The 20095-nt window shown below is 38.4% G+C and overlaps 2 protein-coding genes across 3 annotated transcripts in view; both read left to right on the plus strand.

Moving 5' to 3' along the window:
* Positions 1-3089: 3089 nt before the first annotated feature.
* On the plus strand, positions 3090-10168 carry FN3K (fructosamine 3 kinase). Of its 2 annotated transcripts, XM_030461747.1 has the most exons (7): positions 3090-3345; positions 4390-4541; positions 5827-5918; positions 6581-6663; positions 7278-7400; positions 8191-8356; positions 9547-10168. In XM_030461747.1, exons 1-7 carry the CDS (start codon positions 3205-3207, stop codon positions 9624-9626), a joined length of 837 nt encoding a protein of 278 aa, XP_030317607.1. In that variant the 5' UTR covers positions 3090-3204; the 3' UTR covers positions 9627-10168. The 2 variants fall into 2 exon arrangements, with proteins under 2 accessions (XP_030317607.1, XP_008497999.2); XM_008499777.2 differs by having other exon boundaries at positions 8191-10168.
* Positions 10169-10638: 470 nt separating this feature from the next.
* Positions 10639-20095, plus strand: part of TBCD (tubulin folding cofactor D) — a 106523-nt gene continuing 97066 nt past the window's right edge. Inside the window, exons 1-7 of the mRNA XM_030461670.1 lie at positions 10639-10818; positions 10965-11192; positions 14414-14464; positions 14644-14741; positions 15343-15444; positions 17110-17253; positions 18060-18115. Coding sequence (XP_030317530.1) covers positions 11000-11192; positions 14414-14464; positions 14644-14741; positions 15343-15444; positions 17110-17253; positions 18060-18115 — 644 coding nt within the window. The 5' untranslated portion in view covers positions 10639-10818; positions 10965-10999. The remainder of the gene's footprint in view (positions 10819-10964; positions 11193-14413; positions 14465-14643; positions 14742-15342; positions 15445-17109; positions 17254-18059; positions 18116-20095) is intronic.

Genomic DNA, 20095 nt, shown 5'->3' on the forward strand with positions numbered 1-20095 from the left:
TAAATGGAAACAATTGTATTTAGAGTATTAATTTTAGGGGTACTATGCTCAGTTTTTCAAAGCCATTTCGACTGCATTAAAAATGGAATGGTTGTAAACAGGGATGCAGATGGAATGTTAACAGCAAGCTCTACTGTATCATGGATCCCATGATGAAGAGTTCTTCTAGACAGCAGTTGAATCAAGGAATGGAAGCAGATGAAATCTTTTTGGAAGGCAAGCTGCTGGTGGACCCTTAAAAAGAAATTGCTGCAGTTCTATAAGGTGATTTTTTTTCTTTTATATTTTATAGTTGTGCACTGCTCTTAGAATTATTCTCTGATCATTCTGTTGCATTCTGTGTTCCAGGCTGTCAGGAAGAGGGCACTGGAGGCTGCAGCAAACAGCAGTATGGTTAAAGCACAGCTCTTGGGGCTGTGTTGGATTACCAGGAATCCCTCTCTCAGTATGCTACCTAGTAAGGGCACTGCCACCTCTCTGCATTTCCCTCAGGTTTGCAGTGCCCACCTTACAGGGGTGAGTGCCCAGCTCACTTCCAGCTCCGGCTGTGATTCCCAAGCAGTTCCCAACATCCAGATAAACCCTCTTGTGAAGCAACCACCAGCAATTCAGAGTCCCTGTTCAGGCACCATTTGTGGGAGAACAGTGGACAAGACACAGAGTAATGTAAGTGACAATATAAGTATTGCTATTTATTGAGAGCAGCAGTAGCCCTTTTATACACATCCAGGCTGATAACATAAGATAAGCACATTGCTGATTGGTACAACACATTTTTCATATGCCACAGGGCACTATCTAACTGGTTAAATACAACTGTTTATGTGCTGTCTATGTGATGCTTTCCCATCTTGTTCTTCTTTTCTGCTGCCAGCTCCCTTATCTTTTGCCCGTAGCTGATCTTTTAATAACCTTGCAGCTGGGCCTCAAGGCCCTTAGCTCACTCTGGCTAAAGCTAAATAGTCAGGATTGCTCACATGTCCATTTTTCTCCAAAACTCTCCCAACAGTTGGTTATTCTTTAGCTTTAAACTATGAAAGAAAGAGAGAATGTGTACTGCTTTTCCCTTTTCATTTTCCTCCCTCTTGGCGCCCTTCAAACATTCTGTCAAGTGTTTCCTTGCAATGTGCTCTCATTCTGTATTTCCTGCTTCTATGACATGAGTTTGAATTTTGATTCCTATTTGGCCAAGGAAAAAGGGTAAAAGAACCCCTGTACTTTTTAAGAAAAGTGAACATACGTCTGTGTATTGTGAAGTTTTAATATTCTGTCACAAAGTTTCTGAATCTTTTCTCAAGGTGGATCACAATGCATGGTGGGAGGCATTGCATTTTAATACTTTGAAAACCAGATCTCTTCTTATGTTTGTTTGGGTTTTTCCTATTAAATTCAATTTTTAGTTTTAATTTCCTTAGGAAATTAATTAGTGGGTTATGCATAATTTTAATAATATCAGCTTCTACCTTGGAGAGGAGTTAGGGGAAGGGAAGCTTGGAAGTCTGGACTCAATGGTTAGGATCATAGAATATGCAGGTTGGGGGAGACCTCATGAGGCCACTTTGTTCAGGCTCCTGCTTAAAGCTGCATGAGTTATGAGGACTGGACAGGTTATTTCAGTTTTCATCTGATCTGGTCTTGAAAATCTCTAAGGATGGAGACTGCATAACCTCTTTGGGCTACCATGAGCCACAGTCATGGCTTGACTGTCCTGATTGTGAAAATACATCAATTTTGAACCTCTCTGCAAGACCCTGTATTTCTACTGAATTGCTTGTAGTTCCTCTGTACCCTACATTGCAGTATGATTTTTTTATTTATTTGTGTTGTTTTCATTCTCTTGGACTGCTGCTGTCTGCAAAAACTGCTTGCAGAGACAAATGTTGCACTCTAGTACTGTTTTTCTTCCTGCTTGTCATCTTCACTGTTGTTCCAAAACAGAATTGGTGATTTTAGCTGATACTGGATGGTTCTAGCAGCAGTAAAAGCAGGGGTGGTGTGGTATACAATTAGCTGGTCTTGTAGGTACTTAAGAGGAAAATACATTTACTGAGAAACTGTAACTTCTGTCACAGAAAGGGATGCTTTTATGATGGAATGTGTTTTCTTGCTCTTGGCTTACACTGCTTTATACAGCATCTTTTCCATGGAGTCATAGCCACCTAACCAAAGATGCCATCTTTATGCAGACATTATTAAAACATACTGTGGGGTCTAGGTTAAGATAAAATGTTTTAAAGGTTTAACTCTTCATACCGGAGTGTCAGAGGACTTTGCAGGTATGAAGTGATTAAATTCAGAAGTACTCAAGGGTTCTAGTTCATACAGATGATGGAAGGAGATAAAGTTAAATGACATCATAAAGATCATGGTAAATTCAAAGAAGCATTACAGGAACAGTGTCAGGAATTTCTTTATTGCCAGCTTGATGCTATTACTGTGAATTTAACTTGATTTATTTACTGTGAATTTACACTTGATAATATTCATCCAGAGCACCTATCTCACTGCCTCGAGGGCACGTTCAGGCAGTGAAAGTCTTTTGATTCCCTCTGAAAAGAAATAGGAATTATGTCCCAAAAAGGGAAAGAGTCCTGAAGGCATCAGTGATGGCAATAGAACTCCGGTCCACACAAAGCAACTGCACGTAAAAACCCCAGAACCTTTCCACATGTTCCTGGTGCCTGGCGTGGGGTGAGCAGCACGATTTAATTGTGTCCTCACACATGGCCACTTGGCTTTTCCTGGCTTAAGTAACCACAAATACCAAACTGCGCAGTTTGTATCGCTGCGTTTAAACTCCCTCTAGTGGATTGGTTTAGAAATGACGCCTACCAATGCGATCACGGAGCTTAAAAAAGAAAAACGGGTCCAAACTACAAATACCAGCAGCTCTCAGCACTCGGAGAGAGGACCCAGGACACACCTCTCAGCTTTATTCTAGCCAATATTTATAAAGGTTTGGTTTTTTTTTTTTCTGTATAGTTACAATAGCCCGTGGGAAACATTTTGAAATATACCTGGATTTGCCTTTTTTTGTTTGTATTTTGTTGGGCTTTGGACTGATTTTATTTATTTATTTATTTTTATTTGGTGGGTGGCCCTTCCTACCTCATAGCAGAGTGACAGTGAAAGAAGGACCCAAACCTTTAATCCTGTTTTGCAGTGGATTTATCAGAAAGCAGCTGCAGCAGCCTGGAAAACACCATGGAAAAAATCCTGAAAACAGAATTGAAAACTTCTGTTCTGAAAGCGTTTGGAAGCTCGGGAGGAGGATACATTAGCCAAGGCCAAGCTTATGAAACAGACAGTGGACGAGTATTTGTTAAAATCAACCATAAACCTCAGGTTAATGCTAGCAGATATTTAACTACTATTGTTAACTAATATTGTTGCACGTAGAGAGCATTTTATTTTAAAAGCATCTGACGGGTGATTATTTAGAGTTCTGCTTTTTCCGGATGATTTTTGTTTATTCTGGTTTTCCTGCCAGCTCTCGTCTAAAAGCTGTATTCTATTTTATACCTAGTATTAATGCAGCAGGTTTGGTTAATGAACAATGAGATGAAGGGCAATGTGGTAACCCTCAACAACAGGAATTGGCATTGCAATTTGTATAAAAGAGGCTAAATACAGAGCTGCTTTTGTAGTACTGAGTGTCTGGAAAATTGTAAAGCTGAATTTGCAATCACTACCTTGCTTTTCATGTTTCAGTTGGGAGGACAGAACAGTGGGAGGGAGCAAACAGGGTGCCAGTACTAAATCTCATGCATTATTTTTAAAGCTACAGAGGTTTCAAATTGCCCCGTTGCTTTTTGTATTTCTAGTAGTAAGTTTTTTGCTATTTTTCAGGCCAGTTTTTTTACTTTTCTGTTAGTAAATGAATGCAGTACGCGATATTTTTTTTGTAACACCACAGTGCATCAGAAATCTGCTTTTTCAATATCAGAGCCATCCTAAAACTGCTGCTAAGAACAACAACTTTACTTCAGAAACGCAGAGCACAGGCTTAATGTACTTTCGTCTCCACCTGGTGGTCGTTGACGTGCATGGAAAGGAGAATGAGTTTAAGGATTCAGTCTTTTACTTTGTTTAGCAGTGGTCATCCGTGGTTTTGAAGGAGGGAAGTCTTGGGTCCTCAGAAAAGTGTTACATCTAAGTTGTCTAGTCCTCCACAAACAGCTGGAAATCACAGTGAAATGTAACATCCTGCTACCCTGGAATGGATTTGGGGAAAAAAAGAAAGTAGGGTTAAGGTACTCAAGTCTCCCTGTGTGGACTGAAACCTTGCTGTAGTTCTGTTATCAAGATGAATTAACTCCTTGCAAACAAGGCTCTTTTCCAATTCAGACATCCATAGTTTAGCCCAAGGATTTTCTTATTCCTTGACAGGCTAGAAAAATGTTTGATGGGGAAATGGCAAGTCTGGAAGCTATCCAAAAGACCAACATTGTGAGAGTGCCTCAGCCTATTAAGGTAATTGACCTACCTGGAGGAGGAGCAATGTTTGTCATGGAGTATCTAAAGATGAAGCATCTCAGCAGGTATGTCTATAAATTTCTTCATACTAGGTTTTGGGACATGTTTTCTTGTATCTTGCATTCAGAAAACTTCATGAGCTGAACCTCTGTATAATCTCAGAGCTGGAGGTTGTGTCTGTCTGTCAAGATCCATGCTCGTGTGTGTGTGCATACTAAAAACACATACACAGATCTGTATTTGTGTCTGTGTGTACACCGCTTCCACATATTTTGTTCTTTGCTGACCCTACCTGCTGCACAGAAATGGCACACTATTGCTAGCCTAAAGCTTTGTATGCTGGTCCATGTGCTGAGATGTGAAGGTGGCTGAGTTTAGCCATATTTCTCTCATAAAATTTTAAATTTGAGTTTCTTTTCCCAGCCTATCAGTTTTATTTTAACTTATAAGCTTATGTCTTTGAAACCTCTGATTCTCTAAGTATAATCTTAAAGTACAATTGAAGCCAGTCAAGTTCAAAGACACTAAGGTGAGGAAGAACTGAATGGATAAATAACAGGAATCTATTTTGTCCATCAACCAAACTGAACATGGAATTCAGGAGTCACAGGCTCCTGAACACAGGCTTCCAGGAATTAGCTATTTTGTTCCAGGCCTCTCTGGGAGCATAGTAATGTGTGTGTGTGTCTTCTGGCAGCGTTTGTCCAATATATCAGTTTTTATTGGGAGAACAGTGGCAATTCCACAACCTCCCCAAACAGTATTCCTGAGAAAGATTTTTGTAATGTCAAACCTCAGTTCTCTAGGTTGCAATTTAAACCCCATTATTTTCTACCCATGCTGTGCATGGAGAACAAGTAAGATTCCTTCCTTGCAGCTCCTGCTCAGATATTTGTGCAATATTTTATCTGTTTTCAGTTTTCTGTCTTTTACATTAAGCAACCTCAACTCAATCCTTGCTTCTTTTTAGACTTCCTATCCTTACTGCTGGTCAGCTGATCTCAAAGTATGAGGCCCAAAAGTAGATACCATGTTCCATTCTCTGCTTAATAATGTGGAGCTGATAAGAGGAGGATTACATGATCCTCCTGCACTCTCTTCTTCTGTTTACACAACCTTGTGAGCTGTTTATCTTTCTTGCAACAGATACTGACTTTTGTTCATTTTATAATCTGTTACCATTCCTTTCTTCAGAGTTGTTGTCTAGTCATTTGCTCCCTGTTATGTACTTGTGAGGTTGACTAAAGTTCTGTAAATATACTTGGTCATGTTTAACTGAATTTATTTTTTCCTTGTAATATTGAGTTCAGTTGTCTTGTTTCAGTTTTGGTTTGGTTTTTGCTCCTACAGATATTCCTCAAAGCTTGGAGAGCAGATAGCAGATCTTCATCTTTATAACCTGAAACTTGGAGAGAAATTGAAAAAGGAGGAAAGCACAATTGGTAGAGTATCAGTATCATGTACTAAACAAAAAGATCAAATAATTAATTTGTCTGTGGTACAATGTTGCATTATATTTTTTATGATTATTAAAGTAAATACTGAAACACTGCTTCATGAGACATGTCCCTCCTGTCCCTGTGCACACCTCTCAATGTACATTATATGCACTGTAATTATAACTACTGTTGTATTTTTAAAAATATATTCTTTTAACCTTGCTAAAACTAAAATAATTAATTTTTGATTCTTCATTTTGCATATAATTTGTTATATGAAGTTATGGGTCACTGAACCTGAGTCAGAATGCTTACCTGAGTAAGTGCTAATATTTGATAGTTGTAGCTTTCAACATTTCATAAATTAAATAGAAAATTGGGATGAGTTGTCTTTTTCAGTGTCAGCTAAACCTTCCAACCTCATGTGCCATGAGTCTCTTAAAATGTTCTTGACCTTACGGGCATCCTTTTTTCAGTTACTCCTGGTTCAGACAATTAACTGTCCTAAAGAGTTCTTCCCATCTTCAGGGAGGGTTGTGACAATGAAATAAATGTACCTTATTGCTTAAAATTATTTTCTGTCGGTTCTCTGAAATTAAGTTCTGTGTTTGCAGACTTAACTATGCAAGGATCTCAAAACTCCTGATAATTATTTTGTTTCTCAGGTAAAGGAGCAGGTCACTCTGAGCCTCAATATGTGGATAAGTTTGGATTCCATACAGCCACTTGCTGTGGTTATATACCACAGGTATGTCCTGGGCCTGGGAAAGCTCATGTGGTATATCCCTTCATGGACCATGTCCAGACTTTTTCTAAATCCCTACTCTATGGCTCTCAAGTGGCAAGTTCAAGTTCACTACTTTTGGAGGGTCTTGTGCTATAAAACAAAAGACATTGGGAGGAGGGCTCAGATGTAAGTCGTTTGCTTGGCTCTGCACTTAGTAGAATCTCATTTAATTGAGTTTCAATATCTCACATGCTTTGCTAAGTGCAACTTTTCATCAAATTAGAAACGCATTACCCACTGGAAATGAACAAATACTTTTGTGTTCTCAGGTTTTGAAATATGGAACAAGAAACTCTCCCTCTAAAATACATAAAGGACATTTCAGTGAATTCAAATAGCGAGAACCTCAACTTATAGCTCATGCTAAAGACAGTCCCACCAAAACATGGAAGAGGGCATCACTTCCAAAAGAAAAATTAACCAGAAGTCTAAAAACATTGTGAATGGGTCATATTAACATTGTCTAGGTCATTGTGTCAGCATCAAACATTTTAACTTGATATCCGTGTATTATTAATATTAATTATCTATATGGTAGAACTGATCATGACAAACGTCTGTATTGTGTTTTTTAGGTGAATGACTGGCAGAGTGATTGGACTTCCTTCTTTATTCGTCACCGACTCCAAGCTCAACTGGATTTGGTTGAAAAAGATTATGGAGATAGAGAAGCCAGAGAACTTTGGTCACAGCTTAAAGTATGAACCATGTCTTAAATTTGTTTTTTAGAATATGAGAAAATATGTATCGGTGGAATTTTAAATGTTTTTTAAAAGAGATTAGCATAGCTTTTAATAACAGTAAGTAACTGGATTGGCTTCACAGCTTGTCCAGCAACACTGTCAGCTGAAAATAATTCATGCTGCTTTTCCTTGTTTTAGTAGGTAGTGGAAATAAACCTGTAATTCAGCACTGACTTTTATCTCTTAGAATACAGCTAGTAATAATAGGATGGGAAATCCTATCTAAAAACTTTGTGTAACAAAATAGGTAAGATTCTGTTGCCCTGGTAGCTTATTTTCTTTTAATTGTTCCTGGGCTCAAAGCTGAGGTTGTGGTTCAGGTGACACTCCATGCAGCACTCAGGAAACAGCCAGGAATTTACTCCTCTGCAAGCTTTACATCACGAGTTTGTTTTTTAATTGGTACAGAGTTGCTGCTGCCCTTTTTTTCACTGAAATCTTTTAAGTGAACTTTATATTTATTGTGGCAGCCAATGCTATCCTTGTCTAGAAACAATACTTTAATACTAGAAGTTAATAGTAGACTGTGAATTAAATTACTTGATAATGTCTGTCAAGAGCAGGCAAGAACATTTACTGGTTCACAGTTTAGGTTTAGGCTTGTAGCCATCAACTTCAAAAACATTGCATGAGAACAGAAAACAGGCAGTATTTGACCAGCTTAGTGTCTTATATCCTACAGAACTTTGTTTCTTGTAATATTTGTTTTCAAAACTCTTTAATTGTTATATATTTGTTCTTTCAGCTAAAGATTCCTGAAATGTTCTCTGATATAGAAATTGTTCCTGCTCTGCTGCATGGGGACCTGTGGGCAGGAAATGTGGCTGAGGACGACTCTGGGCCAATTATCTTTGACCCTGCTTGCTTTTATGGCCACTCAGAATTTGAACTGGCCATTGCTGGAATGTTTGGTGGGTTTAGCAGCTGCTTTTTCTCTGCTTATCACAGTAAAATACCCAAAGCTCCAGGTTTTGAGAAACGAAACAAATTGTATCAGCTCTTTAATTACATAAACCACTGGAACCATTTTGGGACTGGGTATAGGGGACCTACCCTAAGTTTAATGAGAAAACTTCTGAAGTAACCAGATAGGTCTGAGAAATTCTGACGTAGCCCCTTAGTAATTAGCAGTCCTTGCATATCAGAAGTAACACAAACTGGGAGTTAATGCTGAAACACCGGACATGTAAAAGCTTGGTACACTTTTGAGTCTCACAAAATGTTAAGATTATGTTAAACTTATACACAAGTTTACTATGTATCTCTATTCATACCCTGGTGAAGAAGACTGCTTTGTTTGTGAAGACTGGGAAGCAGCCTGACAGTCAGCCTGACCTTACTCTGTCTCACTTCTTGGCTGCTGTGTTTGCACTTCAGCTGCTGCTCTGTAAGCAGTTTGTTATTGAGCATTACTGTTGTGCCATTGTGATGCTGGGAATAATGACTAGGTCCTTAATTCTCCCCTTTTTTGTTCTCTTTTAGTTTTCTGTCTCTGTATCCATTCCCTTTTCCCATTTATTATTTTTGTTGTCTTTCCCATGTTGTGTCCTGATGGAAAATTTGTATCAGATTCTATGAATCTGAAAATGAAAGCATTCTCTTTTTGATTTAAAGAGTAGACCAGGCCCTTTGAACTGCACTTAGCAAGCCTATATAATTAATAATATTTCTAATATTTATTTTAATTTAATGTAATTTTGTTTTTCCTTTCCTGTAAGAAATTAATTTATAGCAGTGTTTCATAAGAGGTGTCTGTGTAGTTCCTTGCTAACTAACCCTATGGTCAGACAGTGGGTTGTGACCACACAAGGTTGAGAAAAATGTATCATAGTCTTAGTATATTTTTGTGTGTAATAGTATAATAGTAACATTTAAATAGCTTTATAAAAAAGATACCAGAAAGTGGGAGGGAGGCTTAGTATTTTGATTACAAGAAAGCATCTGGTGTGTTGGTTGGTGCTTGATTTTATAATGGTTTTTTCAGTTTTATGAAGTAATGCAGGCATAGCTGATCTGTTCTGCCACTGCTGGATTACTGAAGGAACAATATCAAATTTGATGGCTTTGTTTTTTAATACTCCTAACTGCTCTATTTTTGCAGAAAACATAGGCAATGAGAATTTGAGGAGAAAACTCTACAAGACAGGTATTGCTGTACAATGTAAGCTCAAGTACATTTAAAATAAAACTTTTTTTTTTTTTTAAATAAAGTAGATATAAGTGCAGTATGACATGCTTATGTGAATAAGAAAATCTGAATAAGAATGACTGAACTTAGGTATTTACCTTTCAGATGTTTTTCATGACTAATTCCTAAAATGTTATATTAAAAGTTGTTCAAATGTTTGGACTTCTTTTCAGCTTTAATTGGCTGTGCTGTATTTCATAAACTTCAAAGATAGATGTTATACTCTTTTTAAAAAAATGCATTTAATTATCCGTAAATATAATACAAATAGCTAACATTTTTTACTTCCTTTGAATTTGGGCTACAGTTCAGAGAAGTTGTAACGGTGTAGTTATAACACTTCATCTAGTGGAAAAATAGAACAACAAAGTTAGAATAGAGTTGGAATTGGAGCTGATGGCTTGGGAAAGGCCTGGGAAAACAATGAAGGGGACGTGCATGGGAGTTTATTACTGTGAACAAACCCACACTGCATGGGAAAGTACCATGTGAACTTGTGAAGTCCTTCTCAAATAAAGCACTTGCCTTGCAGAAACTCAGGATTTGGTGTCCCCTGCATTTTGTGGTTGTGATTTCTGGGAACAAAGTGAGGCTGCAGGTCCCGGTATGAGGATGCAGCCCCTGGGTCTCTGTCCCAGCATCTTCACCGGGCCCGGGTGCCTCCTTTACAGCCAACGCAGAGAAACGAGCGTCTCTTTGTTGCCAGAATTTGCTGAGATTTAGATAATGAGTTATCACATTAACCACTGTAACAGTGTTGTGGGAGGTCAGGGATCAGGGCATGCGGCAGTTTCCCTCTGGCGGCCTCTGCACAATGATCACACTTCAGGCCCCGCTTTCCCTCGCATGACGGAGTGGGGTAGAGCCCAGGGAGAACCAAACATCGGGGACCCGCTCCCCAAACCCCAGATCAACTCCGCCACCTCCTCCCCTCTCCCTCTCTCCCCCCTTCCCTTTCCGCGGCAGGAGGCGGGGCCGTCCCTGCAGCCTTTCGTCCCGTGCGGCGCTCCGTAGGAGGGAGGCGGTTGCCAGGGTAATGCGCGCGGGAGCTCGGGTGGGGCGGGAGGGAGTGAGAGGCGGCGTTCCGCGGTCCCGGTGTTGTCCCCGCTGCTGTTCCCCGTTTGGTCTCCGGTTTCTTCGCCACCTCCGGGAGCCATTCGCTTGCCGGACAGCTGAGGGAGGCAGGTGAGGGCCGGACCGGGCCTCCGTTGCGTGTCGGAGGGGCGCGGTGGGCCGCATGGCGGCGGGCGGGGCCGGGCCGGGCCGGGCGTGTGAGGAGCGTCTGAGGTGAGCGGGGTCTGAGCGGGACTGAGCGGTGCTTGTGCTCCCAGGTCCTACTGGAAAGGCTGAGGGCCGGGCCGCGGGCATGGCTTTGGACGAGATGGATGGAACGGGGTTGGAAGCGGAGGAAGGGAAGGATCAGGAGTCAGGTGTCACCGCCATGAGGAGTGTCCTGGAGAGTTTCACGGACAGTCAGGAGGTCCGGGGGCTCATCGGTAACCTGAAGAGAGTCTTTGGAGATTTGGTGACCCGAGAAATGACACTGGAAAAATTCATAGGTAAGTACATCGCACAAGGAGAGCGTATTTTTATATTCATTGAAGGACTTTATTACAGAAAGGTGACTAAACTGTTAACTTTAGATTGGTGATAACGGTGGATATGTATCAACAGGTAGTTTATGTTTACTTTTTTTCTCACTGTGTTTTCCAGATATGCATTCCATTATCATACGATACTTAACTACTGTAAATAAAAAAAAGTCTTGGATTTAAGAAATCTCAAGTCTGACTTATGTTTAGCTCCCTATTCAGATATAGGGAGTAATTAATTTAAAGTTTGTATGCCAGTTCATGCCATTTTTTTACCTAACTCCTGAAAAATGCATGCATTTGGGGCTTTAAAGTTGTAAATTCATATTTTTACTTGTATATTTCACAAGAAATATGAAAGCAGCTGACTCCATAGTAGTCATATATTTGTCTGCGTGGAGGTAACTTAGATCTGACTTTGCAGCTGGGCTTTTTACCATTTAATAAAAGCTTTTCTGCTCATAGATCTCAGCTGAATATAGAAGCGGTATAATTACCTGCATGTAGCAGTGTGTGTGATTAGCCTGTTATAATGCACAGCTGTGTATCTGGTCTAATTTTCTTACCAAAAAATTTGAAAAGCTAATTCCAATTTTCACTTAAATTAAGTGGACTAGGATTTGGCAAGCACCTAAGCAAAAATGGTGAATTTGCAAAAGTTGCTGCCGAAGTACTGATCCAATGTCTGTGCTTTTTACAAGAAGGAAGTAGGTAGTCAAAAACCAAACCAGAATCCCCCAGATTTGGAAATCCGACCCAGCAGAAGTCACTCAGTATAATTACACTTGATTTATTTAACTGGCTGAGGAGGCTAATGATGAACATACAGCTATTCAGGTGCACAGGTGTTGTGTTGCTGTTCAGTGTCACAGGTGAAATGGTTCATGTTGATGGGACAGAGAAGCAATTACTGAAAAAATCTGTGCCTGAAAGGCCATCATCTCCTTCAGTGGATCATCTTCCTGTGCCTCTCTGTCTTTTGTACCCATGTTCTGTTCAAGTGTATTTCAGTTGTGTTTGTGAACTTTCTGTGTGCATATCATCAGCCAGTGTTAATATACTTAAAACTGATAGGTAGTGCATATGCTGTTTGGTATTGGGTTAGAATGTGTAGTGTCATAAGGAATCATGTGATAACCATGTTTCTTTGGCAAAATGTCCCAGATATCCTAAAAGGCTCAATGTGGGGGATACAATGTTGAAGCTTAGGCAGTAGCTTTAATCTGCATGTCCATAGTGCAGTAATGATCATTTTCAGGGGATTTTAATGTAAATCTCCAAAGCATTCACAAGAACACTCAATGCTATTTTTTTTGCAAACTGTTAAATGTGTACAAACAACAGAACTGGTGAGTGTAAGAAATTTCTTCAAAATGGAAATAGCATCAAAATGCAATAGCTCTCAAGCAGAGGTGGAATTTATGAGCAAATTTCTTATCTTGCCAAATTGCTTTCTCTGGTGACCCAAAGTTAAACCCCAAATCTAAATACTGAAGACAATAAACTGAAAATATGTTCTTCTAGTGGTCTTATGTAAAAAACAAAAAAACCCCAAACCTTCCTGATCTCTACCACAAAATTATAGTAGGAGATTAAACTTCCAAACTAGTATTTCTTAAGGTCTCACCAGTTACAGTAGGAAGCCAGTGATGGCAAGGAGCTCAGGCTTCCCTCTTGATAGGAGACAGCACTGTGGTATCCCTGTGGAATTGTGCAAGTAAGTGCAAGGATGCTGTTGGACTGGATGGTGTCTTTTGAGTGGGTGTGCAGTGTCATCCACTGGTCAGCTACAGTACTGGTTATGTTTTAATTTTGTGTTGTTGCAAGTGGAAAATAGGGATAGCTTAATTGTTTGAGAGAGAAATAAATGCAGGAAAAGGAGAGGTTAAGAAGGAATTTTAGTTTTCTAATTAAAAAGCTATTTTCTGATCAGATCCCTAAAATGCTCCAAGCAATTTCCAGTGCAGTCCTGGATTACTTAATGACCTCTTCTGTCACCCAACTTTCATTTCTGTAGTTGACTTTTGTGAAGTCTAGGTTTAAATTCAATACTTTTGTTTCTGAAAAAAGCTGACAATATGCTCTTAGTTTTTTCCTATGATTCAGTTTCAATTTGCCTTTCTCCAAGTCAATTCCCAAAAGTAAAATAGCACATTTTTGGCAGGAAGGTAAACTAAGTAATATTAAAGTTTAGAGGAGCACATTAATTAATAGTGACAGTTTGTAATTCTCCATCTTAAAATGTGTCAATGGTCTTTTGTTGAATAATTTTCCTGTGTTCTATTTCAAAATAAAAAGCTGGCTCTGAGAGATGTGAAAGAGACCCTTAGTTGCAAAGTAGCACTGTGTTGTTTCTTTATCTCCTATAGTTAGGTAGCTCAAAAGAAAGAGGAAGATTTTGCAGTGCCTGTTCCCTGTGTCAGTACAGACGGACTCTGTTCCATGGTGGAACTCTCCTCTTCAAATATGATCCAGGCATGGGAAGGTGGATAGCTTGGTGATGGAACCCAGGGTGTCCAGGGAGAATTTCCACAGTACTGTATGAGCCTCAGGGTTGGAAAAGTGTCAAGCTGCTGCACTTCTTGATGTTGGGATATCTGTGTGTGTGTGAAAAACAATTAATAAATTGACATGCTATCAAAGAAAATAGTCTGTAAAACTTAGTGGGATTCTGTCTAATGAGGAAGATGCAAACAGCAAGAGTGAAAGGTGTCATGCAGCATTTTGGTTGCTGTGTGGGTAAGAGGGTAATGGAAAGCTGGTAAATCTGTAGCAGCTGCAGCTGTAAGTTTATAGTGGATCAATGTTCTCTGTCTGCAGCGTTCCACCAGAAATGGTGTGCTGAAAAATTATGCTTGGGAAAGGAGCCATGAAGGGCTCTGCAGTGAAGGGCAGCTTCTTGTTTCATCTAGCTGTGACATCTGTCCACAGAAATTTGAGAGCCACTTGGAAGGGAGTTATTGAGTCAGCGTAGGTAAATGATTGTACTACAGAAAGGGACAGACTGTATTTTTGTGGTTACTTTTCCATAGTTTTCTTACTTTCTGATGATGTTTACAGGTGGTGCCAACACTTAGGTCAAGGATACATAATCTGAGGTAAAAACTGTGTAGAATCAGGGATATATCTCACAATTAGTGTCTGTAAGAGCCTTTAATTTCAATAGCTTATTAAATTTATCTTTTCAGGTATAATGGACAAGTACCAGGAGCAGCCTCACTTGTTGGATCGCCACTTAGGTAGGAATGTAATCTTTAACTACATCTCTGTTACACTAGAGCATCCATATTTGCAATACAAGATTGCTGTGGTTGATATTACTGATATCACTGCTATCTTCCTCTTTTAGTATTTCGCAGATGAGAAACTATAAGCTAACTGCAAGTATATTGACTTTTTTTTCCTCTCATTTCATTAGAGTGGATGATGAATTCATTGTTGGATTTAGTACGAGACAAAGAATCTCCTCCACTCCTGGCCCACCTGGCTTTTAAATTTCTTTACATCATTACAAAGGTAAAAACCCCCCACAATTTAACATTCTAAATTTCCAGTATTTCCTTTGGTATTTAAATAACTTTTTAAAATTTCACATTTTCAGAAATAACAAATAGTCTAAGTAATGCAGTGTTTTAAAATGTATTGTGAAAGATTAGTTCTTCTTTATCATTTTCACAACAGTTTTAATCAGCCAGAGTAGTAAAAATCAAGGTCTTAATGAAGGCATTGAGATACAGAGTGATAAAACTAGAGTAATAACTGAAGTACAATGAAGAATTAGATTGATTGCAGAATTTCTGAGTGTAAGAATGAGTTTTTGACTGTGAGGATTAAACACTGGAATGGATTGCTCAGGGAGGCTGTGGAGTCTCCATCCCTGGAGCTACTGACTGCCCTATTGGACATGGTCCCTGGCACTCTGCTGAGGTTGACTGTGCTAGAGTTGGACTAGACAATCTCCAGAGGTCCCTTGTAAAGAATTGTCATTTTATTAATTCATATCCTTTCTGGTTTTGCTACATGAGAATCATATACAAGAAGCTTCTTAAAGTCTTTTCTTTTTCCTCAGGACTTGATGATGCCAGATGTACTAACTTTTGAAACTTTTATGTTACAGGTGAGAGGGTACAAACGTTTCCTTCCCCTGTTCCCTCATGAAGTGAGAGATCTACAGCCTGTCTTGGATCTGCTTGCAGATCAAGACCCAAAAGACTCTGAGGTGAGAACTTGCTGTACTTGTGGTTAATTTTTATGTCTCCAGCATAAAAAACTGATGAACATCAGAACAAAAAAACCTGGAAAAAAATATATGAAGTAGTGATACACCCTGTCCAGTGCTAACTGAATGAACATCTGGATTTGGTATGAAAGTCACCTTGTCAGAAGGGAAATGTCGTATTGAAGGGCAGGTCATGTTTTTTTTTTTCATGGGATATGTTCTAAGGATTTAGGAGTGATGGCAGTTGAGGTGCAAGTAAAATCTAGCCACTTGTGTAAGGGAACTGATGAATTCAAACAACAGTAATAAGTCAGTGAAAGATACTGAACTTCCTAAAGAAGTAACTGAAAAAACCCTCTTCCTGTTATGGGTATCATTAATGGTAATGTTATAGCCTTTGAAGTCATAAAAGTAAAATTGTAGGAAGCAGGGTTAGTTTTTATGTATTTGTTCCTATTTTTTGATATAAATACGTTGTTTTTTAAGCCCTTGGGTTTTGTCAAAGTTGGTGTGAGAACTTCTGTTTTGATGAGAAAATGAAGACAGTTAATTTTCATTCTTTAGTTTGATGAAATGTTTTATTTTTCCCTAAACTACCAATAACTGTATTCAGCTCTGTGAGGTGTTGGTTGCTTTTTTTTTTGTTATTGTTTTGGTTTTTTGTTGTTTTTTTTTTAGTTGTTGTTTTTTCCTTTTGAAGGAAGGGAGGTGAAGCTTGGAGAAAATTGCACAAGTCTGGCATAAAGCATGAATTGCTTGGATTTTGTCCTTTTTGGTAATACATTCCTAGGTGTGGAGAAATAACACAATTTCAGATTTCTTTTTCTACTTGCTTTTGCAGTGTGAAAAACACAATGTGACACCACTTCATTATGTGTCTTAAATTAATGTTTTACTTGTCTGGGAATCTTCTGGGCAGGAATTCTAATTCAAAACATATTTTAGCAAATAATTTTTAAGCATGAATTGTGATCATAGAATCTCTTTGAGTTGAAGGGAACAGTGAGGATCGAGTCTAACTCCCAAGATAATTCAGTTGATGCTCTTATATTTTTGAATAAGGAAATACAAGAATTCCAGAAGGCTTATTAAGATAAATTAATTTTAAGGGATCCTCATCTATTTTAAGTAACCAAAGTCATGGCTAAGAAGACAGTAACTGAATTGCTGTTCAAATAATTTCTTAATAAACTTCATAGCTTCTGACCACTTTGCTGTTGTTGATGTAGTTGTTCAGCTTTAAAGCTTGTAAAAGTTTCTTCCTGTCTCTCTATCAAAACACATCTAAAGTTGTTTGGTAAGCCCATGAAAGCAGTACATGGGAAATGAGGAAAAGCAACATGTTTGTCTCATATTTGTGACTGGAAGCACAAATGGGTTGAGGGAAAGAGAAAACAGGAAAACGGCAACATGCAGTTTTTCTTTGGGAAGGAAATAAACTTGTTTAGATTTCAGATTTGGGGTCCATTAATTTTTCTTAGTTTTCCTGTTTGGAGTCTTTTGTAGTTCTATCTCCTTTGGTGTTTCAGGTCATTCAGGCTCAGAATTTTCATGATCTGACTTTGAAAGTTCCTGGGAGCCAGTGGATAGTTTGTTCTGTGGTCCTTTTGTTGGAGTCTGTTCCAGAAAATGGAGTGCAGATTTTGGTTTTCCATTCTTTTCCAGACTTGGGAAACTCGTTACATGCTTTTATTGTGGCTCTCAATGATCTGTTTGATTCCTTTTGATCTGGCCCGTTTTGATGGGAATCTGTGTGAGGAGGGGCACACTCGGATGTCAACAATGGATCGTATACTTCAGATAGCAAAAGTAAGTGTTACTACATCTTGTAACACTTCGAACCTGTCATATAGTTGATAGATTTAATCTTCCAATATTTAATAAATTGGTGTATTTTCAAAATACTATTTAAGCCCATATTATCTGTATCTAACCTGGAAAGAATTTTTCCATAGCTTTTGAATCTTCAGCATGTTATTTGCTGCTTTAGTGTCTGATGAGGCTGTTCCTTGCTTTCCCTGAAATAATAAACTATCTTATAACTCTCCAATATAAACTATCTTTGATTAAAGTAACAGCTTTCAATATTTGAATACGCTAGCTAGCTTTTTCTGAAAGCTAAGTTTTGCAATTTAATAGCAAATCAGCATATGATCAGGATGAGTAACACTGGAAGCTATAGCTGCATTAAGATTTTTCAAAAGAGGTAAAATTTCACTAGGCATAAGTTGAAGTGGCTAACTTGTCATCAGTTTAAGATAAAGTTAAATGACCCCCTCCCTACAAATACCTGAGTAGATTCTGCTTTTAACACTTGCAGTGCTTAAGTGTCTACTTGTAGACACATAGTGGTACAAATACGTCTTTAAGATGATCTTGCTCTGAGACACTCAAAGAGAGAGTGTTGTCTGAGCTACAGTTTAAGTGTTAAAAATTTAATTTTTTTCAATCTTGAGCTCAGTTTGTAGTAATCAATAATTACATAATACATGTAACCATTGTAATGAATGTAGTAATAAGTATTAAACAGTATATTCATGTACAGAGTTCTTGCATAGTTGTTATTAAATCTACATGTATGAATTCTTTCACAGTTAGTTTTCTTTTCCCTTTAGTGTTACTTGGTTGTCAGCGATAAGGCTCGAGATGCAGCTGCTGTGCTGGTTTCAAAGTAAGTCTCTCTTGTGCTTCTTGGTATAAAGGGAAAAAAGCTAACTCCCATTTCTCCTGTCATTTTTTTAGTCTGACATGCTACTAATGACACTATTGGGAGGAATGGAAATTGACATCTATATGTGGGATGTTAAACTTGCTTGAATTAGATCCCGTAATTTGGTTATTACTGGAAATGTTGTTTTCTTCTGTTTCCTAGAGGATCAGGCATCCATCACAAGTGATAAGGAACTTCAGTGTTAACAGGATACGGTTCAAATTGCCTTCTCGGGGCTTGTTTGTGCTACAGGGTTTCAGAAAAATACAATTCCTTTGTGTTGCAGTGTGATGCATGATAAGTAGATGTTTGATGTTTCCTAGTAGTACCTGAGTTATGGAAAAGGAAATAGTAATGCTAGGTTTTATTTCCTTGATATCCCTTTTGTCACTTCATTCGCTCATGCAGAAAACAATACCTGTGTTTTCTTCAGTTTGTTATTATCAAAAAATTCATCAAATCAAACAGGTGTTGGGTAATGGAACTTTCTAAATCCCATTGTTCTACATAGTTGGTGTTTAGACACTGAAAAGTTTGACAGAGGTGCAGTTCTGACATCTTTTGCATCTCTTCAGTAATACTGATGCTGTTTATGAATTTGAAATAAGTTTTGTATCTCTTAACTCTCCCAGAGCATTCGTGGAGGTTGGTTTCTTCTATGATGTATATGAAAACAAATTACAAAGCCCATAAACTGTGTCAGTGCACACATGCCTTTATTCCAGTATGTATTACAGTTCATATTTCAATATGTTCTAGTCGAAGAGGGCATTGGTAAGCTGAGTTTATAGTTTGATTTTTCTTTTTAAAGCGAACCAAACCCTAGGAACCGTGCAGTAGCCTGTGCTCTGTCTACACTAGGGGGCTCTGCCAACACAGTTTTGCCGCTGGTGCTGGAGGAGCAGAGGCTTTTTAGGGTGAGCAAGATGAAACGATGATGGTGGGTGTAGGTAGCTAGTCTGAACAAAACCCGTGTCAACGTTTTTCCCTGCATTAAAAGGCACAAAATTTATGGGAATAATTGTAATAAAATAGTTGTGTAGCATCTAGTAGAGCAGATTCTAACTGTCTTTTTGGGATGTAATTGTCCATGTACTTATTTTAAATTTATTCTGAACTTCTCTCATGGGACTCATTGCTTTATAAATTTATGTTTAGTGAGGTAATGCTGTAATTCTGAATCTGATGACAGAAATATTTTGTTTTGAAACTGACAGTGTCTTGTGGAAAATTCATGATGGAGTTCAATCTGGAATCATAGTTCTGTGGTGACTAGTTTTGTACTTTTCAGATTTACTCTAAAGTATTTCAGAGCAAAATTTAGATTATTGCACCAGTCATTTGAATAGTCTTTAATAAATAATCTTATCTGTTGGGTACATACTTCAGTGAGATGCTTGTCTCCTTATCCCAATTAGTTTTTAAAGTAGCTTTGGAAGTGATACTTGGAAGTTCCTTTTCTAGGATGTTTGTGTATCTGCATTGGTAACCCATTTTGTCACAAGCTGACAGAAGCAGAGGATGGGAGGTGAAAGAGTGATGGAAGAGTGAATTATTCTTGACCATTTGTATGTTCCTGAATATGCCCTTCACCTTCCTAAAAACCCAGAAAAAAAACCCCAAATTAATGAACTGTAATAGACTCTTGAAAGTACACACAGTATTTTGGAAGTCTTCTCAATACTTGAGAGCTAAGACTAATTTAAAAAGATTCTTTAATCACATTATACTACTTGAATTTGCACTCCAGGGTATCAGCAAAAATAAATTGATAGTGAAAGCACATATATAGTAATTGATTACAGTATTACATCCAGCAAAACTTTGTGTTCATGCAGTGCTCAACCCTGGACTTCAGGGGGATTTCTTACATGCCTTGCATCCTAATGTAGGGTACTCTCCAGGCATGCTCTCCTCACTGTCATTTTATTGGCTGAATTA

This window comes from Calypte anna, chromosome 18, assembly GCF_003957555.1.
Source record: "Calypte anna isolate BGI_N300 chromosome 18, bCalAnn1_v1.p, whole genome shotgun sequence".
Classification (NCBI taxonomy): Eukaryota; Metazoa; Chordata; class Aves; order Apodiformes; family Trochilidae; genus Calypte; species Calypte anna.